Source organism: Saccopteryx bilineata, chromosome 1 (genome assembly GCF_036850765.1).
Source record: "Saccopteryx bilineata isolate mSacBil1 chromosome 1, mSacBil1_pri_phased_curated, whole genome shotgun sequence".
NCBI lineage: Eukaryota > Metazoa > Chordata > Mammalia > Chiroptera > Emballonuridae > Saccopteryx > Saccopteryx bilineata.
This window is the reverse complement of record NC_089490.1, coordinates 141,722,880-141,750,336: the sequence shown is the minus strand read 5'-3', so window position 1 is coordinate 141,750,336 and position 27,457 is coordinate 141,722,880. Positions and strand designations below refer to the sequence as shown.

Below are 27,457 nucleotides of genomic sequence, written 5' to 3'. Positions count from 1 at the left end.
ACCACAAACTACAGGATCTTGTTTTTTTTTTCACATTTAGGAATCAAGAAGAAAGATTTCCTTTCACAGCAACTAGAAGCCTGAGTGGAGCGTGCCAGTTGTCCTGCCCTGCTTTCTGGGTGCAGGCACTGAAGTTAGTAGCTCCGATGGTGCTGCCCTGATTCTGCTACCCTGAAGAGGGCCAGCAGGGATCTATCTTCCCGAGAGTCACTTCGATTAGGGACTCCCAGATTCAGCAAAAAGCCGGTTTGGGCAGATTTGACTGTGTGACCTTGACCTGCATCTATCATGGAAATATCTTATCAAGTTTCAGGTGGTGGATATGACCTCCTAAAGGGAAGGTCAAACTTACAATGAAGCACTGTGTACCATACACCCCTTGTTCCTGGTAGCAGAGCCACTGTTCTTCTTCAGGTCTGGTCTTAATAAACCTGTGCTTTGAGGCCTGCTGCCTGTATAAATTTAAAAAAAAAAATGTTTCTTTGAACAGCGGGTGAGCTGTGTTTCTTGTAGGAGAGCAGGAGAGATGGGCATCTGACAGCAGAGTCCAGGGGCAAAGGCCCAGGGCTCCTCGCCTTGACCTACATTCCTTCTCGTCTGTTCCCCTCTGGCTCCTCCCACTGCAGGAGTCTGGAAGCTCTGATCCTTCCCCCATTCCAGCAGGATCCCAGGAGGCACAGGCAGGTGAATGGAGGCAGAAGGGAGAGAGAAGCCACTCTTCGCTGTTTCTGCTAGCGGACCCAGCGAAAGCTGACAACCAAAGACTATGGTGACATTCAAACCCTATCTGTGTCCAAAGCAGTGGCAGGAGTTCCAGGGCATGGTGGTTGCACAGCAGTGGCAAGAAAGGGCTGCTGGGCTCCAACTCTACGTACCTCCACTTGCCTCCCTTCCCCCTCTGCTTCTCGGCCCTTTCAACATGTCCCTGTGTGCGAGTCTGCCCTGCAGGGCCTGTTCTGGGTTCCCTGCTAACTGCTCACACCTTTTTTTTGGCTGTTGTATTTTTCTGAAGTGAGAAGCAGGGAGGCAGATAGACTCCTGCATACACCCAACCAGGATCCAACCAGCACACCCACTAGGGGGCGATGCTCTGCCCGTCTGGGGCGTTGCTCTGTTGCAACCTGATCCATTCTAGTGCCTGAGGCGGAGGCCATGGAGCTATCCTCAGTGCCCAGGCCAACTTTGTTCCAGTGGAGCCTTAGCAGCAGGAAGGGAAGAGAGAGATAGAGAGAAAGGAGAGGGGGAAAGGTGGAGAAGCAGATGAGCGCTTCTCCTGTGTGCCCTGGCCAGGAATCGGTCCCAGGACATTCACACACTGGGCTGATGCTCTACCACCGAGAAAACTGGCCAGGGCTACACCTCTCTTAATATTTTATGCATTTTTGAGAAATATGTGACATTTATCACTTTAACCTTTTTTTAACTGTACAGTTCAGTGACATTTAATTCATTTATGACCTTCCGCCACGATCACCATTTTCTAGTTCCAGAAGTTCTCTTCACCCCAAACAGAAACATTAAGCAGTAACTTCCCTCCCTCTGTCAGCCCCTGGAAACCTCTATTCTACTTTCTGTCTCCATAAATCCGCCTATCCTAGGGACCTCATATAAGTGGAAGCATACAGTCAACACTTGTCCTTTAGTGTCTGGCTTCTTTCACTCAACACTTTTCATCCTTGCTGTGGCCCAATAACATTTCCTTTACATTCCAATCCATTTACATTCCAATAACATTTACTGCCCGGTAACATTCCATTGTGTGGATACAACACATTTTGTTTATCTACTCCTCTGTCGATAGACATTTGGATTGTTTCTACCTTTTGACTACTGTAAATAGTGCTGCTATAATCACTTGCACGTAACTTTTTGAGTTCCTAGGCTATAAATTGAACGTTTGTGTCCTCACAGAACTCATGTTAAAACCCTAACCTCCAAGGTGATGTACTGGGAAGTGGGGCCATTGGGGGATTAGGTCATGATGGTGGAGCCCTAATGAATGGGCTTAGTGCCGATATAAGAGACCCCAGACCACTTCCTCACCTCTTCTGCCATGTGAGAATACTGAGGAAATGATCATCTATTAACCAGGCTCTTATCAGACACCAAATCTGCCAATGCCTTGCTCTTGGCCTTCCCATCTCCAAAACTGTAAGAAGTTTCTGCTCCTCATAAGCCATCCAGTCTATGGAATTGGGTTAGAGCAGTCTGAATAGACTAGGACAACCTGTTTTCAATTCTTTTGGGAATATGCTTAGTCATTAATTGCAACGGTATAATGACAGAGGGCACTAACAGCTCTGATTTCGTGAGTAATGAGTGTGGTGGTAAATTTTGTTCAGGTGTGTGAGGTTACAACTCCGTTCTCATTGGGAGAGTTAGGAGAGTTGGCAGGCATGGTGTGATGGCAGATTTTGAGTGTCAGGGTGTGAGGGAGGATAGTGGGAAAGGGGGAGAAGGTTATAATACCTGCCCACACAGAGCAGGTAACTTCCTTCCTCGCATGCTCCAGACAAAAGCTGTCACCTGTGATGGCACTGCCTTTTGGCGTCAGTTCTGTCTTGACTGTTTCCTCACTGAATCTCAGGGAGGATCTAAGCAGTCTTGGTTGCATCTTCTCATCATTTGGGGAAGGCCTGTGTGGTGGCCTTCCCCAAACCTGTCCTGGAAGCTGTCACCAAACTGACATGAAAACAGTAGTTTTTTGATTGTGGATGTGACATTTGTTCAATACAAAAAAAAAAAAGAAAGTGGGGAGTGTTTGAGATCTTGCACCCAGCATATGTTGCCAGTTTCGCTCAAATAAACTCATAAAAATTCTCCAAAAAAGAAAAAAAAAAGGAAAATGTAAGGGAGGGGGCAAGCTACCACACTCTGCCACTCAGACCATCACTGCTGGTGTATTTGGTGCTCCTTACTAGTCCGTGTTCCACTCTAAGTCTATGAAGCCTCCTGCCAGTGCAGCACTTCCTCCGGGCCTTGCGTGCCCACCTCCCAGCTCTTCTTTGGCATCAGTACAATTCACAAAGAGCAAAACTGTTTCTCAGCCCACACTCCCTTGTTCAAAGTGATGACAGCTTTGAGTCCCATAAGAAAATATTAAATATATTATCTTACAAGTTAGATTTCTGACTTCATTGTTCAGATCAAGGGTTAGCAAACCTCTTCTGAGCCGGATGGTAAGGATTTTAGGCTTTGCAGGAAATAGTCTCCAGATTCAACTCTGTCATTTGCAGCATGAAAGAAGTCAAACACATGTACATGACTGGGTGTGGCAGTATACCGATATACACACATAGGAAACAGGCTGGATTTGGCTTGAGGTCTGTTTGCCAACCCTGGGTTCTTTGTCAGTTGGTACTAAATCTCAGCCCAGGCATGGTTGAGAAAGCAGCCACACAGAGCTGCATTCTAGCCCCTTCTCCAGAAATTGGGTTGAAGTCAATGAATGAAGCTGAGAAAGATGGAGTGGCTGAGGGGCTGAGGCAGGAGCCAGAGATGGGCCTGAAGCATCACAGGGGTTCTCACCTGGGGGTCAATTCTAACACCCACGGTCCCCGGACAAGGTCTAGACACATTTTAGTGGGGGAGAGCTGCTGGCATCTGGAGAGTAAAGACCAGGCATGCAGCTCAACATCTCCCATGCACAGGATGGACCTACAGCCAAGAATGGTCTGGTTCCAAAGCTCAACAGTGCCAAGGTCAAGACACCGTGACTTAAGCATGAGCATGACAATTTAGAAAGCCTGCTTGCTCCAGTTCTGCTGTATAAAAAATTTTTTTAACTTTCCACTGATTTAAGAGAAAGACAGGAAGTTGGGGGGGAAAGGGGGAAGGAAAAGAAGCTCATTGCCCCACTTAGCTGTGCACTCATTGGCTGCTTCTCACGTGTGCCCTGGGGATCAAACCTGCGACCTTGGCACACCGGGATGACACTCTATACATGGAGTCATCCAGCCAGGGCCTGTTGTATGGATTTAATAAAAATGTAATACACAGATGAGAAAATATTTAACTGAAATGTTAAAGGAATGCAAAATGCAAGTATCACAAGAAAGCATCCTCAGGGTCCCCAGCTCCCTCCAATGAGACATTTTTATCTTTCCAGGTTTTGAGAAGTTTTAACACAAATTATTCTGCACCCTACACCTTCTGACCTATTCTCATTTTAGAAAATAATGGCAATCTTTCCACGATTCATTTTTATAATGCTGAGTTGTCCCTTAAATGGTTTTCAGTTTAGTCCTCAGCACAAGTGTGACACACCACCTGCTCCTTCTGCAGCTCTCTGGGGCCCCTGCTGGCCCGCAGCATGTAGCACGCCGCTGCCCATTTGACAAGGTTGAAGCAAAGGTCTAAATTCAGCACTATGGGAGAGTGGGGTAGGGGGCACCCTCCTGGTCCCTCAACACTCATGTACCCCAAACAAGTCAGCTGTTTTTATCTCAGTCTGGGGAAATTTTAGAAGCTAGGAGAGATTATATCTGGCTAATTAAGATGACTGACAAAGGACCAGGGTCCCTGGGGTGTCCTCTTCTATGGACCCAAAACTTTTGCACACTAATAGGTGGTGAAGGGGACAGGTCAGAGGTGAAGGTTCTGGAACTCTAATACAGGAGCTCCACGTTGAAGCCTTACTAGGACTTGGAAACATGGAAATGAAAGGGTTGGATAGTGTGGGTGGAAGCTAGAAGGTTTAAACTCACCTAATGGTAATGGGAAGAGCTTGTCTCCTTGACCTGCATGGTTTGTGGGAATGGATATTACGTCTGACTGGTGACTGCTTCCTCCACCTGCAACCGTAAATCCTAAACCTGCTGACAAGGTCACCAAAAAGCCCCAGTTAAAAATGTAAGGGTTGGTGGGATTAAGGGGGAAGGTTGGATGAAAGTGGGCCTATTTGAACTGTTAAGATCAAGTGGCTGCATCTCTCTGCCCAGAATATATGATGGGGATGGACGCTACATCTCACTGAGCACGTCCCCTTCTGGGTGTCATAATGCAGGAGGCCCATCCATGGGAACCACTAGGACTGCTGGAGCCCATGTGGTGCAGGCAGGAGCTGAAGAGCTGGCTGGGCCAATCCTCCGCAGCACAGTCCAGTGTGGAGTGTAGGCTGTAGCAATGGCAAAGCCCACAGGAGCCTCCCAGCGACCACTACTGGGATGTTGAACTGGATGGAGAATTTCCATTTGAGGACCAACTCTAACTCGCTGTCAGATATTAAACAAAACAGCCCTGAGACTGACTGAAGGACAGAAATCATCTTGAAAGTGAGATATTCATAATGTCTCAGGGGTCCTGAGGCTCAGAACCAGTTGTTCAGAAAAACGTAAGACAACACATGTCTTTTGCTCCCCCCTTACATAGAGACCAAGGTTCAATTGCCAAACAGTTTTATTTTTTAAATATCAAACAAGATTATCACACAAAAATAGCTATACTGCTGAACTAAGTAACTAAAGTGCTTGAGTTTCCAGAATGCCACCCTGGTATGCGTGTGCCCTGGACAAGTGGCACAAGACATGCTTTTTTTTTTTGAGAGAGAGAAACAGAGATTCAGACAGGAAGGGAGAGAGATGAGAAGCAGCAGCTCTTAATTGCAGCACTTTAGTTGTTCATCAATCGCTTCTCACATGTGCGGGGGGAGCTCCAGCGGCGCCAGTGACCATATGGTCATGTCTATGATCCCGTGCTCAAGCTGTGACCTTGGGGTTTCAAACCTGGTTCCTCAGCATCCCAGGTCAACATTCTATCCACTGCACCACCACCTGGTCAGGCAGGATGTGCTTTCTTCCCAACGTTTGCAGGAAGGTCCCACTTGGGTGCATGTGCCATCACAGTGCATGTGGCTCATCAGCACCTGACAGGAGCAGGCTGCTGGCCTCTCCCCAGATTTTCCCCTGGGTGTCCTCCTCATTGAAATACCACTGGCGAGAGGCCACGGGGCCATGAGCCTCTTCCCAGACCTCCTGGTTGATTAGGGCTGCCTCTTTACTCACTCCAGCAGACACTTCCAGCACCTGGGCAAAGCTCCTGTGGGAATAACAGACAAGATGATGCCTTTTTTACCCTCTTTGGCAAAGGGCCAAGGCCAACGTGCCTCTCCCCTTGTGTGGTGGCAGCGTGGAGGCAGCAGGTTCAGGCTGATTCTTCCCATGTACTGTGGGAAAGCACAGGTCAAAAAGCTCTGTCTGAACAGAGCTCAAACAGGGAAGCCCCAAGAACAGGACCAGATAGGTGTGAAGGAAAAGATTCATTTGTTCAAGAAATATTTAGGGAGCATCAACACGTGTCAGGAACAAGTGATAAGAGCTGCGAACAGGGCAGCATCCCAGCCTGTTCTCGAAGTAACTGGTGGTGGGGAAGCAGGTACTAAACGAGCGTGCCCGGTTCCATCCTGGGGCATACATAGTAACTCCAGTTTGGCATGAGTGTCTTTCAGATATTTTAGGCATCTCAGGAAGTATGTTTAGTATTGTAAAGAAGAAAATAGGATGAGTGTTGGAATATGTGGAAGAAAGCCCCAGGGTTAGAAATCCCCCCGAGGCGAGGGAAAGGGAGAAGAGCTGCCAGAGTGGCTCTGGGGCTGGCCCTGTGCCACGCTGGACTTGGGGCTGGTTCCACAAGGGCAAGCACATGCTGCTGAAACCCACTGAGCTGTACCACTACAATCTGCACCTTTTCTCTATGTACTTATACTTCAGGAAGAAGTTCTGAAAAGATCACCCCAAACCCTAACCCTAGAAAATATTTAAAATATGAACAGACCAATCCAAGGGTACCTGCAGTGCTGTGTTGATCTAAGGAAGTGAACAAGGGGTGCTGCTATCACCTCTTTCTGTTTTGGCTGCTGGAGAAGTCACTCAGGGTTTCTGTTGCGCTGAAGGCTTTTTACCCATTACCCTCTCCCTGCCTCGCTGGACCCTGGAGCCTCAGCCTCTGCAAATGCTGCCTGCTCTCTGCATAGTGCAGCCGCCAAGGCCCATCTCTGCCTGACAGGGCGCTATTTTTCTTCTTTTTTTCAATCTACAAGAAACCCACTTATACACACACACACACACACACACACAAACACCCTGTTCACAAAAATTAGGGGATCAGGGAACATGCAGATACTCCAATACTTTCAGCCTTCTGTATAGTGCATTTTCACCAATAAAATAAAAGTTGGTTTTGCATCTCATTTGCATAATCAAACAACTTTCTTTGATTTGTCGTTTGCTTTTCCAATGTTCTTGTTTAATAAAAAAAATCAAATGCTTCTTTATCACTTCATATTCATTTTGAAATATCCCCTAATTTTTGTGAACAGTGAATATATGGCTTTTTCTTTTTTGTATTTTTCTGAAGTAGGGAAGCAGAGACAGACTCCCACACGAGCCCGAACGGGATCCACCAGGCATGCCCACAAGGGGGCGATGCTCTGCCCATCTGGGTGTTGCTCTGTTGCAAACGGAGTCATTCTAGCGCCTGAGGCAGAGGCCACAGAGTCGTCCTCAGCGCCCGGGCCAACTTTGCTCCAATGGAGCCTTGGCTGCGGGAGGGGAAGAGAGAGACAGAGAGGAAGGAGAGGGGGAGGGGTGGAGAAGCAGATGGGCGCTTCTCCTGTGTGCCCTGGCCGGGATTCGAACCCAGGACTTCCATATACCGGGCTGACATTCTACCGCTGAGCTAGCTGGCCAGGGCCTTATCTTTTTCTTTAAATACTTTCTGAAATACCTTCGGAGCTCCAGATCCTTCTTTCGGGACACTTCCTTGAGTTCACCCAGCAGGTCTAGTATTTTCCCGTTTTCTTCTGAACTGCAGACCCCAAGTTCTCCCAGCAGATGGTACGTGGTTGTCAATTCCTGCTGCAAATCATCTGGAGGAGGTGGGGATGGGGAGTGGGGAGGGGTCATCAGCCATGGACTTCAAGGTGCCCCAAGCAACCCATGAATGAGCTGGGTGGCAGATTACATTTTACTTGCTTCACTGCAATGCTCTCATGTTATGAAGAGATCAAAGGCAAAGAGAGTCATGGATGAAGACATCTGAGCCCTTGTACCACCCTTGGGCCCGTCTGCCTGAGACACAGCAGCCTGAGACCACGGGTCAGGTATGTCCACCATCCAGGCAGTCATCAAAACAGACTTGTATTGCCACACCAGTGTCCCTGACAGAAACAAATGCAAAAGGGAGAAAGCTTGTGTCATGTGTAATTTACAAAGAATCTGGTAGCTCCCTTTGTTCCAGCATCTCTGCGCCTCCCACCCTAGTGGAGAACTGCCTACAACTGTGCCATGTCACCTGCTCTAGGAAAACCAGCACCTCTCCACTCCTGGCACATGTCCCACCTACCAGCTATACACGTACACACATCAACCAAACACTGGAAACGAATAAACATTCTTACAAACACAAATCCTCTTTCCCCACTGAGGTGATCTGAATCATATCCTCCAAAAAGACATGTTCAGGTCCTAATCTCAAATATCTGTGGACATGACCTTACTGGAAATGAGTCTTTATAGATATAACTGAGTTAGAATGAGGACATAGGGTAGGGCCTATTCCAATAACTGGTGCCTTCTAAGAAGAGTGAAATTTAGACAGAAGCACTCAAGGGACAAGGCCATTGAAGATGAAGGCAGAGACTGGAGCAATGCAGCCAGGAGCCAACGAAGGTAAAGGGTTGCTGGCAACACCAGAAGCCAGAGGCCTGGAATGGACTCGCCTTCAGAGCCTCCAAAAGGAAGCAACCATGCCCACACGTTAATTTGGCCTCTCAAATTGGGAAGGAATAAGTTTCTGTTGTTTTAAGTTACCTGGTTCGTGGCACTTTGTTACAGCAGCCACAGGAAACTCATACATTCCCCAATTCCAACTCCTGGTAATTATCCATGGAACTTTTCTGAGAGGGAGTCCAAGAGTTACAGATGTGCCACTGACCGCGATGACTACCCAACTGAAACCCAGACACCAGTAATTGCTCAACAGGCTCACTTTTCCAACATTCTATATCAGACATTAATTATATCATACTGGAAAAGACTTGATTTTATTAAAAATCATCTTTGTCTGGAAGTTAATCAGTCATTGCTTAGGGCTAGGAGAGAGGTAAGAATGGGAAATAACAGCTAATAGATACTGAGTTAGTTTTTGGAAAAACAAAAATGTCCTAAAATTAGATTATAGTCATAGCTGCACATCCTTATGAATTTACTAAAAACAAATAAATTGTGCACTTTAAAACAGATAAATTGTATGGTATCAATGAAGCTATTAAAAAATTTAAGTCTCTGAGACTGGCAGTTCAGCAACAGCCTCTGTATCTTGAACCGCGTTTGCACCCAGTTCTGGAGGGTTTAGGTGGCAACGTTTTACTGCATCAGCCTCACGCAAAACATATTCAGAGGCTCAAGAGATCTCTGCTGAGAAACAACCAAACGCTGGGCCACTGAAAACCTTCTTCGGGAGGACAGCTCCTCTCAAGAGAATTCTAAGGTCGAGCACAGCACTTTTCACGCCTGCCAATTTCTTCAAGTGCAGGGTTAGGTAGGAGCCCTGTGCAGGCAAGGGACTCCTCGGCTCTGCAGACGACAAGACAGGGCAGGGGTCTGCAGTCCTACCACTGCCCCAGCCAACAGTGCACCTTTGTAGAGCCCCTTCCCTTGGGGACCGCAGGCTGCTCCTAAAGAATGCCTCACCCAGGTAGAAAAGCAACAGGGAAACCACAGGCCTGAGTTACAATCCCAGCATGGTCCTTACTTGGGGCGCCACCCTGGACAAACCACACTCTTGCTGGCACCCTGCATCCTCAGCCACTTGAAATAGGATGCACCATCTACCTAAGAGGAGGCTTGTGAGGACAAAGGGACAGAGCTGCCAGCACACAGTAACTGCTGACACCCACTGGTAGTTCCCCCTGTTCCTTGCCTGGCAGATGCCCCATTTCCTACCTAAAAACCGTTGCCCATCTCCACGTAGGTGAACCGATCTCACAGGCAGCTCATGCCTTGTGGTGTCCAGGGCTGTTGCGAATGTCTTATACTGCTCCTTAAAGCGTTCAGACACAGCCTGATAGGGGCTGAGCATCTCAATCTGCAGACAGGAGGGAAAGGGGCCTATGAGACGAGACTGTGCAGTCATACCCCAGAAGTTTCACACATGTCATATGCAAGGTTAAGACACAGGCTGTTCTTTCAGGATCTCCCAGGGAGTCCCCCGGGTGGTTCGCAAGGTGCAGTGGACTATCTCCTTGTTCCTGACCACTCTCCTTGCCATGAACATGCATGCACCTTCCAGCACCTTCAAGGGCCAGCCCTCAACTGGAATCACAGTAAACCCAGGAAGGCTGAGCCTTCCTGCTTTGGAGCTCTTAGCTGAAACAGCTGCCGCACCTTAAGGCCATCCCCACCCACCCCACTTCCCTCATACATGCTCTCTGGGTCCTCATAGGACATTGTGAGGATTCATTGTTTGTCGTTTCTTTTCCTTCAACTCCACAAGGACAGCAACCTCATTCTCAGCCCATGGCCTGGCCACATGCACAAACACTTCTAACCCCATATTCCTCTATTGATGTCCAAACCAATACCTTAGAATGTGACCTGATTTGAAGACAGGTCCTTTACAGAGGGAACTGAGTCAAGGTGAGGTCATTAGAGTGGGCACTAATCAATACGCCTGACGTCCTTATAAAAGGGGGAGATTTGGAGACAAACACACATACAGGGAGAACACCAGTGAAGAGACACAGGAAGAAGACAGTTATCTCTAAGACAAGGAGACAGACCTAGGACACATCCTTCCTTCACAAACTCTGCCTATGACTGGACCTTAGACTTCGGGCCTCCAGAACTGAGAAAGAATAAGTGTCAGTTGTTTAAGCTGCCCAGTCTGTGGGATTTCGTTTACAACAGCCCCTGGACACACATACACTGTATGAGAAGCCACATCTCTCCATGACCTTCTCTGGTGTGGACGACGTTGTCCCAGCACTGACCATATGGTGCCAAGACTGTGCCTCTCACTAGCACCCTGGACCCTGGGCAGGCCAGAGCTTGTCTTCATGTTACTGAGCACAAGCTGTGGGGGCCTGAAGAACATGTGCATGTGTGTGCCGAAGGGAAGGGTCCTGCTTGATGGTTGGTACTTACTATTACAAGGTCACCCTCTTATAAACTGTCACACACCAACACCCGGTGGTGTCAAAACCTGAGCACAAACTTAGAGCCAGGAGAGGAGCAACAACTACTGTAAATGATCCCTCCAAACATCACCATGATGACCCAGAGGGACATGCAGCTCGAAAATCGTGGCCACAACTGACCTGAGCGTCAAGGACAGCTGCCAGCTCCTGCTTCCGCTGACAGAGGAGAAATCTGCGCTTCAGCTCGTGGGTCTTTTTCTGGAGTTTCTCCTTCTCCTGGCACAGTATTAATAAATTCCTTTCTGCCTTTTCTTCAAATGCAGCCAGACTGTTCTCCATCTGTTGGATGCAGAACAAGAGCTCAGGCTGAGGGGTCGCATCTCCTGGCTGGCAGAGGCCACCCTTCCACCCACATCATGCATAAATGCAGTATCGTTTTCACCTTTATGGTCAGTAGAGTCAAGAGTAATGTCTGGGACTCCATCATTTCCATCAATTCAAGGAGATCCTTAAGGAGAAGGAAAAAATATGTTGGGTTCCCAATGAACTGGTATAAATTCAGCTCTAACCCATACATACTTTCTTTATTTAGTTCAGTAATTCATAATTCACTACTGTGTAACAGCCTGCTGTTTCTATTATCTCGTTTAGTCTTTTTGGGTGCTCTGTGAGGAGAAGGATGGGTGGTCAAGGGCCAGCTGGGTGGCTCCTGCCCCCTCGGGATCACTCGGGAACCAGGACTCTAGCCTCCCATCCCAGCAAGACTACAGCCTGATATCTTCCTGCAAGGGGACAGGGCCTGATCTAATACCTTCTCTTGCATGACACACAGACAAGGTCCCAATCTCATTTGTCACAACCCCACATTTGTATCCACTCCTGTACGTGTGCTTGTAAAAAAATCTACAAATGATCTAAATATGTGTTGGTTTTTGTCCTAAAAGGCATGTTCTTGGAGCCCCAGGCTTCACATGGTCGTAGCACAGGGCAGGAGCTGAATCATATTTATTTATCCAATCCATCAGCAGTTGCCCTCTCGTTTCAGACACTTACTGGGTTCTTCTTCTGCGAGGCAGAAAATGACGTCGACTGGGTTTTCTTTGACATTGTTTTTTCTAATTGTGGAGTCTTTCTGAACACACTTTTGTCTAAGATCAAGGAAAGTATTTTTAAGGTGAGAAGCTTGTTGAGATGTGCTGCAACCCCAGCTGGGAGAATAAGGGGTGAAACAAACAATTTACCATTAATGGCCGAGAGATCCAGATCTGGTGGGGCAGTGCCATGCCCTTCCAGCAAAGTGGACTGCAGGTCACCTTTGCTGAAGGTTCCACTGCTCTCTGTGGGTCCTGTAAGAATCCCTAGAAGTCAACGCAGTCACTAAGATGCTCTACACCTAAGCCAGGAAGCAGGCAACCTTTTTGGATAATACCACTTGCTTCAAAACTAAGCTTCTTGCTAGGTAGTAGAGAAGGCAGAAAAACCTTTGAAAATTCCCAACCATCAACTTGAATATATTTTAAAGAACTAGATAAGAGAGACATTCTTTATAACCCAAAGATTCAAGTAGTCTTTCTATTTAGTTGAATAAAAGCTGCTGTGTTCACAATATGAATCTAACACATACAATACACTTGTGAGGCCCTCAGCCCTTTCTCCTTTTTTCTCCACCATCTTCTGACCAGGGGTCAGGAACTTTTTTGGCTGAGAGAGCCATGAATGCCACATATTTTAAAATGTAATTCTGTGAGAGCCATACAACGACCCATGTACGTTATGCATTATCCAATAAAAATTTGGTGTTGTCCTGGGGATTGGCTCCAGCCACCCACAACCATGAACATGAGTGGTAGGAAATGGTTGGATTGTAATACATGAGAATGTTTTATATTTTTAACGTTCTTATTTTGTTTATTAAAGATTTGTCTGCGAGCCAGATGCAGCCATCAAAAGAGCCACATCTGGGCCCTGGCCAGTTGGCTCAGTGGTAGAGCGTCAGCCTGGCGTGAGGAAGTCCCGGGTTCGATTCCCAGCCAGGGCACACAGGAAAAGCGCCCATCTGCTTCTCCACCCCTCCCCCTCTCCTTCCTCTCTGTCTCTCTCTTCCCCTCCCACAGCCAGGGCTCCATTGGAGCAAGATGGCCCGGGCACTGGGGATGGCTCCGTGGCCTCTGCCTCAGGCACTAGAGTGGCTCTGATGGGCCTCTGCCCTGGATGGGCAGAGCGTCACCCCCTGGTGGGCGTGCCAGGTGGATCCCGGTCGGGTGCATGCGGGAGTCTGTCTGACTGCCTCTCCGTTTCCAGCTTCAGAAAAATACAAAAAAAAAAAAAAAAAAAAAAAAGAGCCACATCTGGCTCGCGAGCCATAGGTTCCTGACCCCTGTTCTGGACTGTTCATCTTCCTCATTAGTTCCCTTCATTTTTCAGCCTCTATTTAAAAATGTGAAGTTATGCTTTACACCATCTAAAATGGGTACTGGTACCAGAGAACTGCAGAATGAATAGATGGTATGTCAAATACACTGTCGCTAGGAACTAAAACAGAGAATGATTTCATGAACAACTGTGCAGTTGAGAAAATGAATATATGGGACCTGGTCAGTTGGCTAAGTGGATAGAGCATCGTCCCAATGTACAGACATCCCAGGTTCGACCCTCAGTCAGGGCACACATGAGAAGCAACCATCTGCTTCTCTCTCCCTCCCTCTTCTCTCTCTCTTCCCCTCTCACAGCCAGTGGCTTGACTGGTTTGAGTGTTGGCCCCAGACACTGAGAATTGCTTTGTTGGTCCGAGCATCAGCCTCAGGTGCTGAGGATAGCTTGGTAGATTCGAGCATCGGCCACAGACGGGGTTCCAGGTGGATCCCAGTCGGGGTACATGCAGGAATCTGTCTCTCTATCTCCCCTCCTCTCAGTTGAAAAAAAACAAAAGAAAGAAAATGAATACATGGAAATAAAAGAGCAAAGTCACAATAATATGAGGACATAATACCATTTGTTAAATTATTATTATTTTTTTAATTCTAGATACAGCTGCCACCTGGGTGAGGAGCTAGGAAACCTGAGGTGGGAGATGGTAACTTTTTATTGCTATGGCTTTTGCACAGGATAAATGTTTTATCATCTGCATGTATAGTATTTCTATTAAGAAATTTAATTTTTTGGCCCTGGCCGGTTGGCTCAGCGGTAGAGCGTCGGCCTGGCATGCGGTGGACCCGGGTTTGATTCCCGGCCAGGGCACATAGGAGAAGCGTCCATTTGCTTCTCCACCCCTCCCCCTCTCCTTCCTCTCTCTCTCTCTCTTCCCCTCCTGCAGCCAAGGCTCCATTGGAGCAAAGATGGCCCGGTAGAGCAGCGCCCCGGAGGGGCAGAGCATCGAGCACCCCCCCTGGTGGGCGTGCCGGGTGGATCCCGGTCGGGCGCACGTGGGAGTCTGTCTGACTGTGTCTCCCCGTTTCCAGCTTTAAGAAAAAATAAATAAATAAAAAAGAAGAAGAAAAAAAAAAGAAATTTAATTTTTTAAAAGCCATATGATGGAGCCTGACCAGGCAATGGCGCGGTGAATAGAGCATCAGACTGGGATGTGGAGGACCCAGGTTCAAGACCCCAAGGTCACCAGCTTGAGCGCGGGCTCATCTGGTTTGAGCAAAGCTCACCAGCTTGGACCCAAGGTCGCTGGCTTGAGCAAGGGGTTACTCGGTCTGCTGTAGCCCCATGGTCAAGGCACATATGAGAAGGCAATCAATGAACAACTAAGGTGTCACAACAAAAAACTAATGATTGATGCTTCTCATCTCTCTCTGTTCCTGTCTGTCTGAACCTATCTATCCCTCTCTCTGACTCTCACTCTGTCTCTGTAAAAAAAAGAAAATAGCCCTGGCCGGTTGGCTCAGCGGTAGAGCGTCGGCCTAGCGTGCGGAGGACCCGGGTTCGATTCCCGGCCAGGGCACACAGGAGAAGCGCCCATTTGCTTCTCCACCCCTCCGCCGCGCTTTCCTCTCTGTCTCTCTCTTCCCCTCCCGCAGCCAAGGCTCCATTGGAGCAAGGATGGCCCGGGCGCTGGGGATGGCTCTGTGGCCTCTGCCTCAGGCGCTAGAGTGGCTCTGGTCGCAACATGGCGACGCCCCGGAGGGGCAGAGCATCGCCCCCTGGTGGGCAGAGCATCGCCCCTGGTGGGCGTGCCGGGTGGATCCCGGTCGGGCGCATGCGGGAGTCTGTCTGACTGTCTCTCCCTGTTTCCAGCTTCAGAAAAATGAAAAAAAAAAAAAAAAAAAAAAAAAAAGAAAATAAAGCCATATGATGGAACTTAAAAAACAGTCCCTCTAAATCAGGGGTTGGGAACCTTTTGGCTGAGAAAGCCATGAATGCCACATATTTTAAAATGTAATTCTGTGAGAGCCATACAACAACCCGTGTATGTTATACATTATCCAATAAAAATTTGGTGTTGTCCCGGAGGACAGCTGTGATTGGCTCCAGCCACCCACAACCATGAACATGAGCGGTAGGAAATGAATGGATTGTAATACATTAGAATGTTTTCTACTTTTAACGTTATTATTTTTTTATTAAAGATTTGTCTGCGAGCCAGATGCAGCCATCAAAAGAGCCACACCTGGCTCGCGAGCCATAGGTTCCCAACCCCTGCTCTAAATCATAGTTATGCTTGAATTATGTTTCTCAGCCTTGGCACTACAGACATCTGGGGCTGGATGACTTTGTGTCAGTGCCATCCTGTGCACCACAGAACAGTGAGCAGCATCCCTGGCCTCCACCCACTACATGTAACATACTTCCATGTCCATTTGCAACCACCAAAACTGTCTCCAGACACTGTCCAGGGTTCCCTGGGGGTCACAACTATCCCCAAGTAAGAACACAATTTTAAAATGTGGCAGGTCCAGTTTCTGATCCCTCAGGTCAATGCCGGTTTCCTCAATTTCATGAACGGTGCTCAACTAATTGCATGAGAAAACACTGGAAAGTTGTGCCAGCTTCCCAATCATGCCTGGATCAAGGAACAGCACAAATCCTGACAAACACCTAAACCAGCATCGGCAAACTTACAGCTTGCAAGCCAAACCCAGCCCACTTCCTGTATTTGTCAACAAAGTTGCTTTTTACTAACATTTATTTTATTGATTTGAGAGAGAGGGAGAGAAAGGAGAGACGAGAACATTAATCTTTCCTGTATGTGCCGACCAGGGATCAAACTGGCAACCTCTGCACTTCAGGATGATGCTTTAACCAACCGAGGCATCCAGCCAGGGCTGTCAACAGTTTTATTGGGATCCAGTCATGCCCATTTGTGTATGTATGGTCTGTGGCTGCTTTCATGCTGCAAATGGCAGAGTTGAGTCTTTATGACAGACAGTATCTGCCCTAGAAAGCCTAAAACATTTACCATCTGGCTCAGAAAAGGTTTGCTGACCTTTGATCTGAACAATAAAGCAGGAAATCTAAGTTGTGGTAGAACATATTTAATATTTTCCTATGAGACTCAAAACTCACCATTTTCAACAAAGAGGTGAGGGCTGAGACATAGTTTTGCTCTTTGTGAACTGCTCTCAGGGAAAAAAAAAAGAGCTACCTGATCTTGCTGTAGAGGGGGGCACCTGAGGCACTGGACAAACTGCTACATTGGGAGGGGTTCTGCCAGACCTCTAGATGAACACACTGACTAGAACTAAACACCAAATCCTCCAACAGTAATGGTCTGAGTGGCAGACTGTAAGGAAGCTTCCCACTCTGGTCTACATTTTCCTTTTTTAAAAATAATGATCACATGCCACATCTGTAATCAGAAGAACTGAAAGCTTTTCATGTCACTTTGGTGACAGCTTTTAGAAGAAAAGATATAGGGAGACCATCACAAGGAAGATCCAATCCAAGTCAGTGAGAGGCAGGAGGATGAGGCCTTATACCTTTTCTGGTCCTTCCTGGTCATGGAGCTCTGGTGGGAAAGAGTCACATGATCTAAGAAATGGTGCCACAAGGATGGCAACTGGTCTCTTCTCTGAAGTGATACAGGAAGGAAATGCTCTCCCCCCACTCCCCTAATATCTCTTTTCAGCTCCCCCAAATGCCCTAAATCTGTCCTTACACTGATACACTTGGTCCAGCTTTCTTCTGATGCTTCCCAGAAAGAAAAGAGGAACTTTAAACTTCACATACTTGAAAACATGATTCACCACCACGCTCACCACGCCTCCTAAGCTCCCCAGCTGCTTTCTACCCTCCCTCCATCGTCACATACCTTTGCTCTTCTGAAGTGGGTTAGGTTTCCTTCCACCTTCAGATACCTTCCCACTGGTCTTTAAAACATCTGTTGCAGAAGCCTGTTAGAAAACACATGACACTCAGGGGACAAGATACCTCCCCTTCATGGCCTGCAAGGTTTGCAACTGCTCTAATTTTGGGGCAAGGGGCAGACTTTAGGAGTTCTGACATTTAATTACATATTTACAGTGCAAACTAATTTTGTCAAAAAGGATACCCGCACACGCCTAAAACATAGAAAACCACAAAAATGTTTGACAGTGATTATCTCTGACATGGCAGATTACACAAGACTGGTTTTCTATATACCTTTTTAGTATTTGCCAGTTTTATAGGCAGACTATTACTTTAATCATCAGGAAAAACAAAAGTTTTTGTACAGGTATTAATCTTCAAAACTTACAAAAAGGCAAACAAAGCATGGAGCTAGCAAGCTATTATAATGTAATAATCTAAAGACAAAAACCTTGTGAAGAGTGAGAATATTTGAATGCACAGAGACCACTCCTATTCAACCTTGTGTTGGGGTTCCAGAATAAGAAATAAAAGGCAAACAGGTAGAAAAGGAAGAAATAAAATTCTCTTCTTTCAGACATGATTCTTTTTTTTTTTTTTTTTTTTACAGAGAGAGAGTCAGGGAGAGGGATAGACAGGGACAGACAGACAGGAACAGAGAGATGAGAAGCATCAATCATTAGTTTTTCGTTGCGACACCTTAATTGTTCATTGATTGCTTTCTCATACATGCCTTGACGGTGGGCCTTCAGCAGACCGAGTAACCCCTTGCTGGAGCCAGCGACCTTGGGCTCAGGCTGGTGAGCTTTTTGCTCAAACCAGATGAGTCCGTGCTCAAGCTGGTGACCTCAGGGTCTCGATCCTGGGTCTTCCGCATCCCAGTCCAACGTTCTATCCACTGCGCCACCGCCCGGTCAGGCCAGACATGATTCTTTATGCAGAAAATTATAAAACATATGCAAAAAAAATGCTACTAAAATTAATGTTTAGCAAGGTTGCAAAATAAGACGGTCAATATTTTTAAAAATCAATTATATTTCTAGTAATAAATAACTTCGGAAATTGAAATTAAAAGTCAGTACCATGTACAGTAAAACTAAAAAAACACCAACTATTAGCCCTGGCCGGGTAGCACAACTGGTTAGAGCATCGTCCCAACATATCAAGGTTGTGGGTTTGATCCCGTCAGGACATTTATGAGACAACCAAAGACAGCATGAGTAAGAGAAACAATAAGTCCAGCAAGTTGATGTTTCTCTCTCTCTCCCTCTTCCTCGCTCTCTAAAAATCAGTAGTAGTAGTAGTAATAATAATAATAATAATAATATAAAAGCCCAAATACTTAGGTATAAACCTAACAAAACACAGGGAAGGTCCATATACTGGAAACTACAGAATATTGTTGAAAAAACCCAAAATCTAAGAAGACGTAAATAAATGGAGAGGTATACCATGTGCATGGATTTAAAGACAGTGTTTTTAAGATGTTGTTCTCCCTAATCTAATGCACAGATTCAATACAATCAAAATCCCAGCACAAGATTTGGTAGAAAAGGGCAAGCTAAGTCTAAAATTTATATGGAAATGATGCATACATAGATGGGCAATAAGTTTTTGACAGAGGTGACGAGATAATACAATGGGGAAAGGAAAGTACAAATGGTACTGGAACAAGAGAACATTCACACACTATGAGTGTTCTCTTCAACTCCAGTATTGCACCAGACAAAAATTAATTATGCCCTGGTCAGATAGTTCAGTCGATTAGAGTGTCATCACCATACACAAAGGTTGTGAGTTTGATCCCCAGTCAGGGCGCATGCGGGAATAATCGATGTTTTGTCACACTCTCACCTTCATCTCTCTCTAAAATCAATAATTTTTAAAAAAAATGGACCACAGACCTTAATGTAAAACCTAAAACTATAAAACTCCTAAAATAAATTTATGGGAGAAAATCTTTTTGATCTTGGGTTAGGCAAAGATTCCTTAGATAAAATACCATAAGTACAAGCCATAGAAGAAGAAATCGATAAATTGGACTCTTCTGCTCTTTACAACACACATTAAAAAGAAACCATCCTGACCAGGCAGTGCATCAGACTAGGATGCTGAGAGCCCAGGTTCAAAACCCCGAGGATGCCAGCTTGAGCATGAGCTCAACAGCTTGAGTGTTAAGGTCACAGGCTCGAGTGTGGGATCATGGACATGATCCCAAGGTCTTTGGCTGTAGCCCCCTGGTCAAGGCACATATGAGAAAGCAATCAATGAACAACTAAGGTGCCGCAACTATAAGTTGATACTTCTCATCTTTCTCCCTGCCTGTCTGTGTGTGTCTCTCTCACTAAAAAAAAGAAAATGAAACCATAAAAAACAAGCCACAGGCCCTGGCCGGTTGGCTTGGCGGTAGAGCGTCGGCCTGGCTTGCGGGGGACCCGGGTTTGATTCCTGGCCAGGGCACATAGGAGAAGCGCCCATTTGCTTCTCCACCCCTCCCCTCCTTCCTCTCTGTCTCTCTTTCCCTCCTGCAGCCAAGGCTCCATTGGAGCAAAGATGGCCCGGGTGCTGGGGATGGCTCCTTGGCCTCTGAACCAGGCGCTAGAGTGGCTCTGGTCACGGCAGAGCGACACCCCCCCCCAGGGGCAGAGCATCGCCCCTGGTGGGCGTGCCGGGTGGATCCCCGCCGGGCGCATGCGGGAGTCTGTCTGACTATCTCTCCCTGTTTCCAGCTTCAGAAAAATCCCCCCCCCCCAAAAAAAATTATAAAAAAAAAAACAAGCTGCAGTGGGAAAAAATATTTGCAAATCACTATACAGGGCTGGCATACAAGATATAGAAAGAGCTCTCAAAACTCCATAATGAGAAAATAAACAACCCAATTTAAAACATGGGCCAAATTCAAATAGACACATCATCACAGGTATAAGAATGGACATTAAGCACTTATGCTCAATTATCATAAGCTGTTATCAAAATGCAATTAAAACCACAATGAGATACCACTTCACACCCACTAGATAGGCTTCAATCTTAAAGTACTGACGAACTCTGTGAGGCTGGGAGAAAGTAAAAAGGTGCAGTCACTTTGGTAACAGTTGGGCTGTTTCTTAGTCACACAAATGCTTCCACTATAACCCAGTAACCTCCCTCCTAGGAGAAATGGTAACATGTCCACACAGATCCTGCATAGAAGTGTATAAGGTGCCTTTATTCAAAATTGCCAAAAATGGAAACCAAACCAAATGTCCTTCACTGGCGGAGGACACGTGGCCCATCCACACAGTGGGATATTCTTCAGCAATCAGAAGGAACCAACACTGTGACAGGCAATGACAGGGAGGGCCCTCCAGTACACTCTTTACACAAAAGAAGGCAGACACAAGAAGCTGAATCCTGTGACACTTTTTTTAAATTAATTTTAATGGGGTGACATTGATAAATCAGGGTACATATCTTCAGAGAAAACATCTCTAGGTTATTTTGACATTTGATTATGCTGCATTCCCATCACCTAAAGTCCAATTGTCTTCTGTCACTTTGTGACCCTCCCCTTCCCCTACTCCCTCCCTCTCCTCTCCACCCCACTCGTAACACCCACACTCTTGTCCATGTCTCTGAGTCTCATTTTTATGTCCCACCTATGTATGGAATAATATAGTTCTTAGTTTTTTCTGATTTACTTATTTCGCACAGTATAATGTTCTGAAGATCCATCCATGTTGTTGTAAATGATCCGATGTCATCATTTCTTATGGCTGAGTAGTATTCCATAGTGTATATGTACCAAAGCTTTTTAATCCACTTGTCCACTGACGGACACATGGGCTATTTCCAGATCTTTGCTATTGTGAACAATGCTGCCATAAACATGGGGGTGCATTTCTTCTTTTGAATCAGTGCTATGGTGTTCTTGGGGTATATTCCTAAAAGTGGGATGGCTGGGTCAAAAGGCAGTTCGATTTTTAATTTCTTGAGGAATCTCCATACTGGTTTCCACAGTGGCTGCACCAGTCTGCATTCCCACCAGCAGTGCAGGAGGGTTCCCTTTTCTCCACATCCTCGCCAGCACTTATTCTGTGTTGTTTTGTTGATGAGCGCCATTCTGACTTGTGTGAGGTGATATCTCATTGTGGTTTTAATTTGCATTTCTCTAATGATTAGTGATGTTGAGCATTTTTTCATATGCCTATTGGCCATCTGTATGTCCTCTTTGGAGAAGTGTCTATTAATTTCTTTCGCCCATTTTTTGATTGGATTGTTTGTGTTCCTGGTGTTTTACAAGTTCTTTCTAAATTTTGGTTATTAACCACTTATCAGACGTATTGTCAAATATATTCTCCCACTGTGTAGTTTGTCTTTTTATTCTGTTCTTATTGTCTTTAGCTGTGTAGAAGCTTTTTAGTTTGACATAGTCCCATTTGTTTATCCTGTCCTTTATTTCACTTGCCCGTGGAAATAAATTGGCAAATATATTGCTGCGAAAGATGTCAGAGAGCTTACTGCCTACGTTTTATTCTAAGATGCTTATGGTTTTACAGCTTACATGTAAGTCTTTTATCCATTTTGAGTTTATTTTTGTGAATGGTGTAAGTCAACGGTCCCCAAACTACGGCCCGCGGGCCACATGCGGCCCCCTGAGGCCATTTATCCGGCCCCTGCCGCACTTCTGGAAGGGGCACCTCTTTCATTGGTGGTCAGTGAAAGACCAAAGCCTGGCGGATGTGAGGGCAATCTGGCTGCGACATCTGTCACCCCATTGATCACCAGGGTTGATTCGGCTGATCTGGCTGGCTAGGCGGGTGTGCCCTTCCTCCCTCACCACTCCATGTGCGTCCCTCCCGAAGCTACGTGCTCAGTCGAAGAGGACGACCTTCCCCGCTAGAGGAGAGGACCGTTCTTCGGTCAAGGGTATACAGGTAGCTGCGCTCCCCTGCTAGAACCTCCAAACAAGTCTCAAGACCAAAGCGCGGCGTCACTCACATACAGTACTACTTCTGGTGAGGCAGGAAGCATGCGTCACGGCTCCGAAAGCACGTCATATCACTTGTTACGGCTAGCAATGACAAATATGGAACCGGACATTGACCATCTCATTAGCCAAAAATAGGCCCATAATTCCCATTGAAATACTGGTCAGTTTGTTGATTTAAATTTACTTGTTCTTTATTTTAAATATTGTAGTTGTTCCTGTTTTGTTTTTTTACTTTAAAATAAGATATGTGCAGTGTGCATAGGGATTTGTTCATAGTTTTTTTATAGTCCAGCCCTCCAATGGTCTGAGGGACAGCGAACTGGCCCCCTGTGTAAAAAGATTGGGGAACCCTGGTGTAAGTGGTGGTCTAGTTTCATTTTTTTGCAGGTAGCTGTCCAATTTTCTCAACACCATTTGTTGAAGAGGTTGTCTTTACTCCAATGTATGCTCTTACCTCCTTTGTCAAATATCAGTTGTCCATAAAAGTGTAGGTTTATTTCTGCGTTCTCAGTTCTGTTCCATTGATCTATATGCCTGTACTTATGCCAGTACCAGGCTGTTTTGAGTACAATGACCTTGTAGTATAACTTAGTATCTGGAAGTGTGATACCTCCCACTTTATTCTTACTTTACAAGATTGCTGAGGCTATTTGTGTTCTCTTTTGGTTCCATATAAATTTTTAGAATGTGTTCTATATATTTGAAGTAAGTCATTGGTATTTTAATCGGTATTGCATTGAATTTATAAATGGCTTTGGGTAATATAGACATTTTAATGATATTTATTCTTCCTAACCATGAGCACGGTATATTCTTCCACTTGTTTGTATCTTCCCTGATTTCTTTTATCAATGTTTTATAATTTTCCGAGTACAAGTCTTTAATATCCCTTGTTAAATTTATTCCTAGGTACTTTATGTTTTTGGTTGCAATGGTGAAAGGGATTGCTTCCTTAATTTCTTTCTGACAGTTCATTGTTAGTGTATAAAAATGCTTCTGATTTCTGAGTATTAATTTTATATCCTGTCACCTTGCTGAATTCATTTATCAGGTCCAGTAGTTTTTTGACTGAGACTTTAGGGTTTTCTATATACAATATCATATCATCTGCAAATAATGATAGTTTTACTACTTCTTTTCCAATTTGGATGCCTTTTATTTCTTTTTCTTGTCTGATTGCTGTGGCTAGGACTTCCAGAACTACGTTGAATAGTTGAGTGGTGAAAGGGGGCACCCTTGCCTTGTTCCTGATCTTAAGGGGATTGCTTTTAATTTTTGCCCATTGAGTATGATGTTGGCTGTGGGTTTGTCATAGATGGCCTTTATCATGTTGAGGTATGTTCCCTGTATTCCCACTTTGCTGAGAGTTTTGATCATGAATGGGTGCTGGATTTTATCAAATGCTTTTTCTGCATCTATTGAAATTATCATGTGGATTTTCTCCTTCTTTTTGTTTATGTGATGAATCACACTGATTGATTTGCGAATATTATACCAGCCTTGCCTCTCAAGAATAAATTCCACTTGATCATGGTGTATGATTTGTTTCATATATTGCTGGATCCGGTTTGCTAATATTTTGTTGAGAATTTTAGCATCTAAATTCATCAGGGATATTGGCCTATAATTTTCTTTCTTTGTGTTATCTTTGCCTGGCTTTGGAATCAGGATTATACTCGCCTCATAAAAGAAACTTGGAAGTCTTCCTTCCTCTTGAATTTTTTGAAATAGCTTGAGAAGGATAGGAGTTCTTTGAATATTTGGTAGAATTCACTTGTGAAGCCATCAGGCCCAGGACTTTTCTTTTTGGGGAGTTTTTGATAACTGTTTCAATCTCATTTGTTGTAATTGGTCTGTTTAGGTTTTCTGATTCTTCCAGATTAATTTTTGGAAGATTATATGTTTCAAGGAATTTGTCCATTTCATCTAGGTTGTCCAGTTTTTTGGCGTACAGTTCTTCATAGTATTTTCTTACAATATTTTGTATTTCTGTTGTGTTGGTTGTTATTTCTCCACTCTCATTTCTAATTTTATTTATTTGAGTCCTCTTTTTTTCTTGGTGAGTATGGTCACAGGTTCTTCGATCTTGTTTACCTTTTCAAAGAACCAGCTCCTGGTTTCATTGATCCTCTGTATTGTTTCTTTAGCCTCTATGTCATTTATTTCTGCTCTGATCTTTATTATTAATATTTCCTTCCTTCTAGTACCTCTGGGCTTTACTTGCTGTTCTTTTTCTAGTTCTTTTAGATGCAAGGTCAAGTTGTTTATTTGAGCTTCTTCTAGCTTCTTAAGATATGCCTGTAATGCTATAAAATTCCCTCAGGACTGCTTTTGCTGTGTCCCATAAATTTTGAGTTATTGTATGCTCGTTATTGTTTGTTTCTAGGAATTTTTTTATTTCTTCTTTGATCTTATTGTTAACCCTTTTTTTATTTAATAACATGCTATTTAGTTTCCAAGCATTTGAGTATTTTTCAGTTTTTCTGTTGTGATTTTTAGTTCCATGCTATTGTGATCAGAGAAAGTGCTCGATATGATTTCAATCTTCTTAAATTTGTTGAGACCGCTTTTGTGCCCTAACATGTGGTCTAGTCTAGAGAATGTACCATGAGCACTTGAAAAGAATGTATATTCTGCTGCTTTAAGGTGAAAGGTTCTGAAGATATCTATTAAATCAAGGTGATCTAGTATGTCCTTTAAGTCTGCTGTTTCTTTGTTAATATTCTTTCTTGAAGATCTATCTAGTGATGTTAGTGGGGTATTGCAATCCCCTACTATTATAGTATTGCTATTGATTTCGCCCCTTAAATCCATCAAAATCTGCTTTATATATTTAGTTCTCCTATATTAGGTGTGTAGACATTTATAATGGTTATATCTTCCTGTGAGGTTGCTCCCTTTATCATTATGTAGTGACCTTTATCTCTTACTATAGCCTTTGTTTTAAAGTCCATTTTGTCTGATAGAAGTATTGCTACTCCAGCTTCTTTTTCATTTCTATTTGCGTGAAATATTCTTTTCCATCCTTTTATCTTCAGTCTATGTGCCTCTTTTGTTTTAAGGTATGTCTCTTGTAGACAGCATATGTATGGGACCTGTTTTCTTATCCACGCAGGTACCCTATGCCTTTTGATCAGATCATTTAATCCATTTACATTTAAGGTTATTATTGACATGTAGTTGTTTATTGCCATTTTATTCTTTAAAACTGTATTCCTCTTTTGCTATATTCTTTTTCTCCTTTGATCTGTTTACAACAGGTCCCTTAGCATTTCTTGCAGCCTTGGTTTGGTTGTATTGAATTCCTTGAGTTATTTTTTTGTCTGGAAAGCTTTCTATTTCTCCTTCAATTTCAAACGATAGCTTTGTTGGATAAAGTAGTCTTGGTTGTAGGCTCTTGTTCTGCATTACTTTGAATATTTCTTGCCATTCCCTTCTGGCCTCAAGTGTTTCTGTTGAGAAGTCGGAAGTCATCCTTATGGGGGCTCCTTTGTAGGTGATAGTCTTTTTTTCCTCTAGCAACTTTTAATATTTTCTCTTTATCACTTAGCTTTGGTATTTTAATTATGATGTGTCTTGGTGTAGATTTCTTTGGGTTTCTCTTTAATGGAGTTCTCTGTGCTTCTTGAACTTGTGAGATGTTTTCCTGCCTTTATTGAGGAAAGTTTTCAGCTATGATAAGTTTGAACAGTCTCTATCCCTTGTTCTTTCTCTTCTTCTTCAGGAACCCCAATAATGCGGATGTTATTTTTCTTCATGTTGTCACAGAGCTCTCTTAGAGTTTCCTCAGATTTTCTGAGTCTCTTTTCTTTTTTCTGCTCTGCTTCCGTGCCTTTATTTATCTTGTCCTCTAACTAGCTGATTCGATTCTCAACTTCATCCATCCTGCTTTTAATTCCTTCCATTGTGTTCTTCATTTCTGATATTGTATTTGTCATTTTTGATTGATTCCTTTTTATTATTTCAATGTCCTTTTTTATATTTGCGATCTCTTTATTTAGGTGTTTGTAATGACCATCTATTGTTGTTCTAATATCTTTGAGCATCCTAACAATCATTATTTTAAACTCTGCATCTGGTAATTTGGTTATATCTGACTCATTCAGGTCCTTTTCTGGGGATTTCTCTTGATCCATTTGTGTTGCATTTCTCTGCTTTCTCATTGTCTGTGTAAAAGAAGGTTTTGGCCATTGGAGTCCACTGGGTGTGGCCTCTGGGTTCCCTAGGTGTGGTCTGCTGCAGGCCCGCCACCCCCTCTGCTGTTGCTGTCTAGGGTGTTCTGGATGGGCATTGCTGGTGCCCGCCCACTGGGGCTGTTGCTATGGTTTCTACCTTTCCTTCACAGGAATGGCTGTGATCACGTGCTCAGCTGTACAAGCCTCGGTGGCCTTGGCCTTCGCCCCACCCCCGCGGGTGGCGTTATGCTCGGCCCTGAGGGCAGGGGTGAGCACCTTTGCTCAGCTGCAGTTCTCCGCCTGATTCCGGGCTTTTGCCCTGCCCTTGCAGGAGGAGCCCACTCGTGGAATGGCTACAAGCCTTGGCTCCACATGGGGGGGGCGGGGGAACTGCGTGCCCACGCTCAGTAGTGGGACTCCGCCTCCTGCGGTTTTGGCTCCACCCCCACAGATGGAGCCAGCTCCCAAGTCAGGCCAAAAGCCTCGGTTCTGCAGGCGGGGCAAGGCTGTGCTCCTACGCCCTTGCTCAAGGGCAGTTCTCTACCCCTTCCAGGGCTCCTGCCCTTCCCCTGCAGGCTGGATTGCAGGCAGCCTGCGGCTAGCCTTGACCACTTTTGCACGTACCCTCCTCCCCAGCCAGGCAAGACTGAGCTCACACCTGGGCCTCAGTGGTGGCCAGCCGACAGAACCGCACTTCTGCATCCTGCCACCACCTGCCCTCAGCCGTGTGGGTGGGGGCGCTGCAGTTCAGATTCTAACACTCACTACTGTAGTCCCGACAGCTCCCTCCTTCTAAGTGACTCTGCTCTGAGTGCCGTAGGAGAGCTTGTTTGGCTGGTGTCCTGCTTCCCTTTGCTGGTATTGCTGTTTCCAGGGGAAATATTC

General features: G+C 45.2%; 1 protein-coding gene across 2 annotated transcripts in view; it reads right to left on the bottom strand.

The window, feature by feature from the left end:
* Positions 1-5,379: 5,379 nt before the first annotated feature.
* Positions 5,380-27,457, bottom strand: part of HAUS8 (HAUS augmin like complex subunit 8) — a 33,528-nt gene continuing 11,450 nt past the window's right edge. Inside the window, exons 4-11 of one of the 2 annotated variants that reach the window (XM_066253296.1) lie at positions 17,388-17,469; positions 12,376-12,492; positions 12,188-12,282; positions 11,577-11,642; positions 11,315-11,473; positions 9,942-10,083; positions 7,723-7,864; positions 5,380-6,036 (exon numbers count right to left, since the gene is read on the bottom strand). In XM_066253296.1, the coding sequence (XP_066109393.1) occupies positions 5,838-6,036; positions 7,723-7,864; positions 9,942-10,083; positions 11,315-11,473; positions 11,577-11,642; positions 12,188-12,282; positions 12,376-12,492; positions 17,388-17,469 (1,002 nt within the window). In that variant the 3' untranslated portion in view covers positions 5,380-5,837. The remainder of the gene's footprint in view (positions 6,037-7,722; positions 7,865-9,941; positions 10,084-11,314; positions 11,474-11,576; positions 11,643-12,187; positions 12,283-12,375; positions 12,493-17,387; positions 17,470-27,457) is intronic. The other variant, XM_066253297.1, reaches the window with a different exon arrangement.